The sequence below is a fragment of the Penaeus monodon genome, chromosome 27, assembly GCF_015228065.2.
Source record: "Penaeus monodon isolate SGIC_2016 chromosome 27, NSTDA_Pmon_1, whole genome shotgun sequence".
Classification (NCBI taxonomy): Eukaryota; Metazoa; Arthropoda; class Malacostraca; order Decapoda; family Penaeidae; genus Penaeus; species Penaeus monodon.
Window position 1 is genome coordinate 2,775,693 of NC_051412.1, and position 1,292 is coordinate 2,776,984.

At 38.9% G+C, this 1,292-nt stretch overlaps 1 protein-coding gene across 1 annotated transcript in view; it reads left to right on the top strand.

Moving 5' to 3' along the window:
• The window catches only part of LOC119590544 (conserved oligomeric Golgi complex subunit 5-like), a gene marked incomplete in the record, with an annotated part of 11,598 nt that overhangs the window by 2,980 nt on the left and 7,326 nt on the right, over positions 1-1,292 (top strand). The window contains 3 exon segments of the mRNA XM_037939200.1: positions 172-325; positions 766-896; positions 1,087-1,228. Coding sequence (XP_037795128.1) covers positions 172-325; positions 766-896; positions 1,087-1,228 — 427 coding nt within the window.

The following is a 1,292-nucleotide window of genomic DNA, read 5'->3' on the forward strand; positions in this document are numbered from 1 at the left end:
CTGTCTCAAAGTAATGCGAAAGGACTTTGTCTGAAATGCAAATTTTGGAAGCTAAAAGATCTGAAGAACTGTATAAGAGAAAGTGTTGATGATATCAGCTGACTAATATGAAATTAGAAAATCAGTTGTATATATAAATATGCTATAAATTATACTTGTTTATGAACACAGGTTGCAACAGCTCTGCAGGTGTTCCATAACTTGGGCATTCTCGTTCCAAGTGTCGAGAAGGTGCTAGAATCCCTGATCACTCGCCTCAACAATAGTGTGTCCCTTTCGCTCGATGTCAATGCACTCACTCAGATGAATCAGGATACAAAGAAAGGTGGGTGTGCTGAACTAAGAAAGGCGTGTTATGCATAATCTCTAACCTTCCACCAGTCTCTCTGTTTGTCTTTTCTTTCCTCTCATCCTTTATCTCTCTTCATTCAGACTTAAAGACTCTTTGGTGTATCTAAAATGAGCCTGTTCTTGATCATAGAACAGGCCACAAATGGAGATAAATGAATGTTTTATAATTGCTGGCTCTGTATTAAATCCGCTTTGGTTTGAACACCATTCTATTCACATACCAGCAAGCTTTGTTAACTTTTCACAGCTGCCCATGCCAATATCAGTATTAAACCTACCGTAATTTTAACCATTCCTTAAACAAAACCAATAGAGATGAAGTTGTGTCATTCTGAGGTAGGTGATGGTGCAACACAACCTCAGAATGGGATGATTAGTGCAGTTCCTTTATATTTTTCCTGTTCATATTTTCAGCTGGTCCTGGGAAAGCTATTATGCCTGCACCAGGACAGTCTGCACAGTTTAGAGCCTCTTTGTGGTCAAATCTGGAGAAGCTGATGGATGATATATACCACGTGTGCGTTCAGACATCACATCTTCACAAGGTATGATTTGATTACATGTTTTAGCGATAATTAATTACACATTTTTATCAAGGACTATATTTTTGGAATTGATTAATTACACATATTTATCTATAAGCAAATACTGCATGCAGTGTTTAACTAACCATAAAAGCAAAAGACAAAAGATGGGTCATATGGAATGTTTATGTTGTTTTCCTCATTCTTCAAGGTCTTAGCAAAGAAAAGGGATCCTGTGACTCACGTCTGCTTTTTGGACGAGGTGCAGCGTCACAGCAACAGTGACTTGTTCACACGGGTATGGAGGAACATCACCCGCATCTTGACGGAAGAATTTGCAAAGGCTGCTCAGGGTGAGTTAGTGAGTTGGCGTGCCTGTCTCATTCCTTTATTCTGATCCCATACTGCTTATTCATG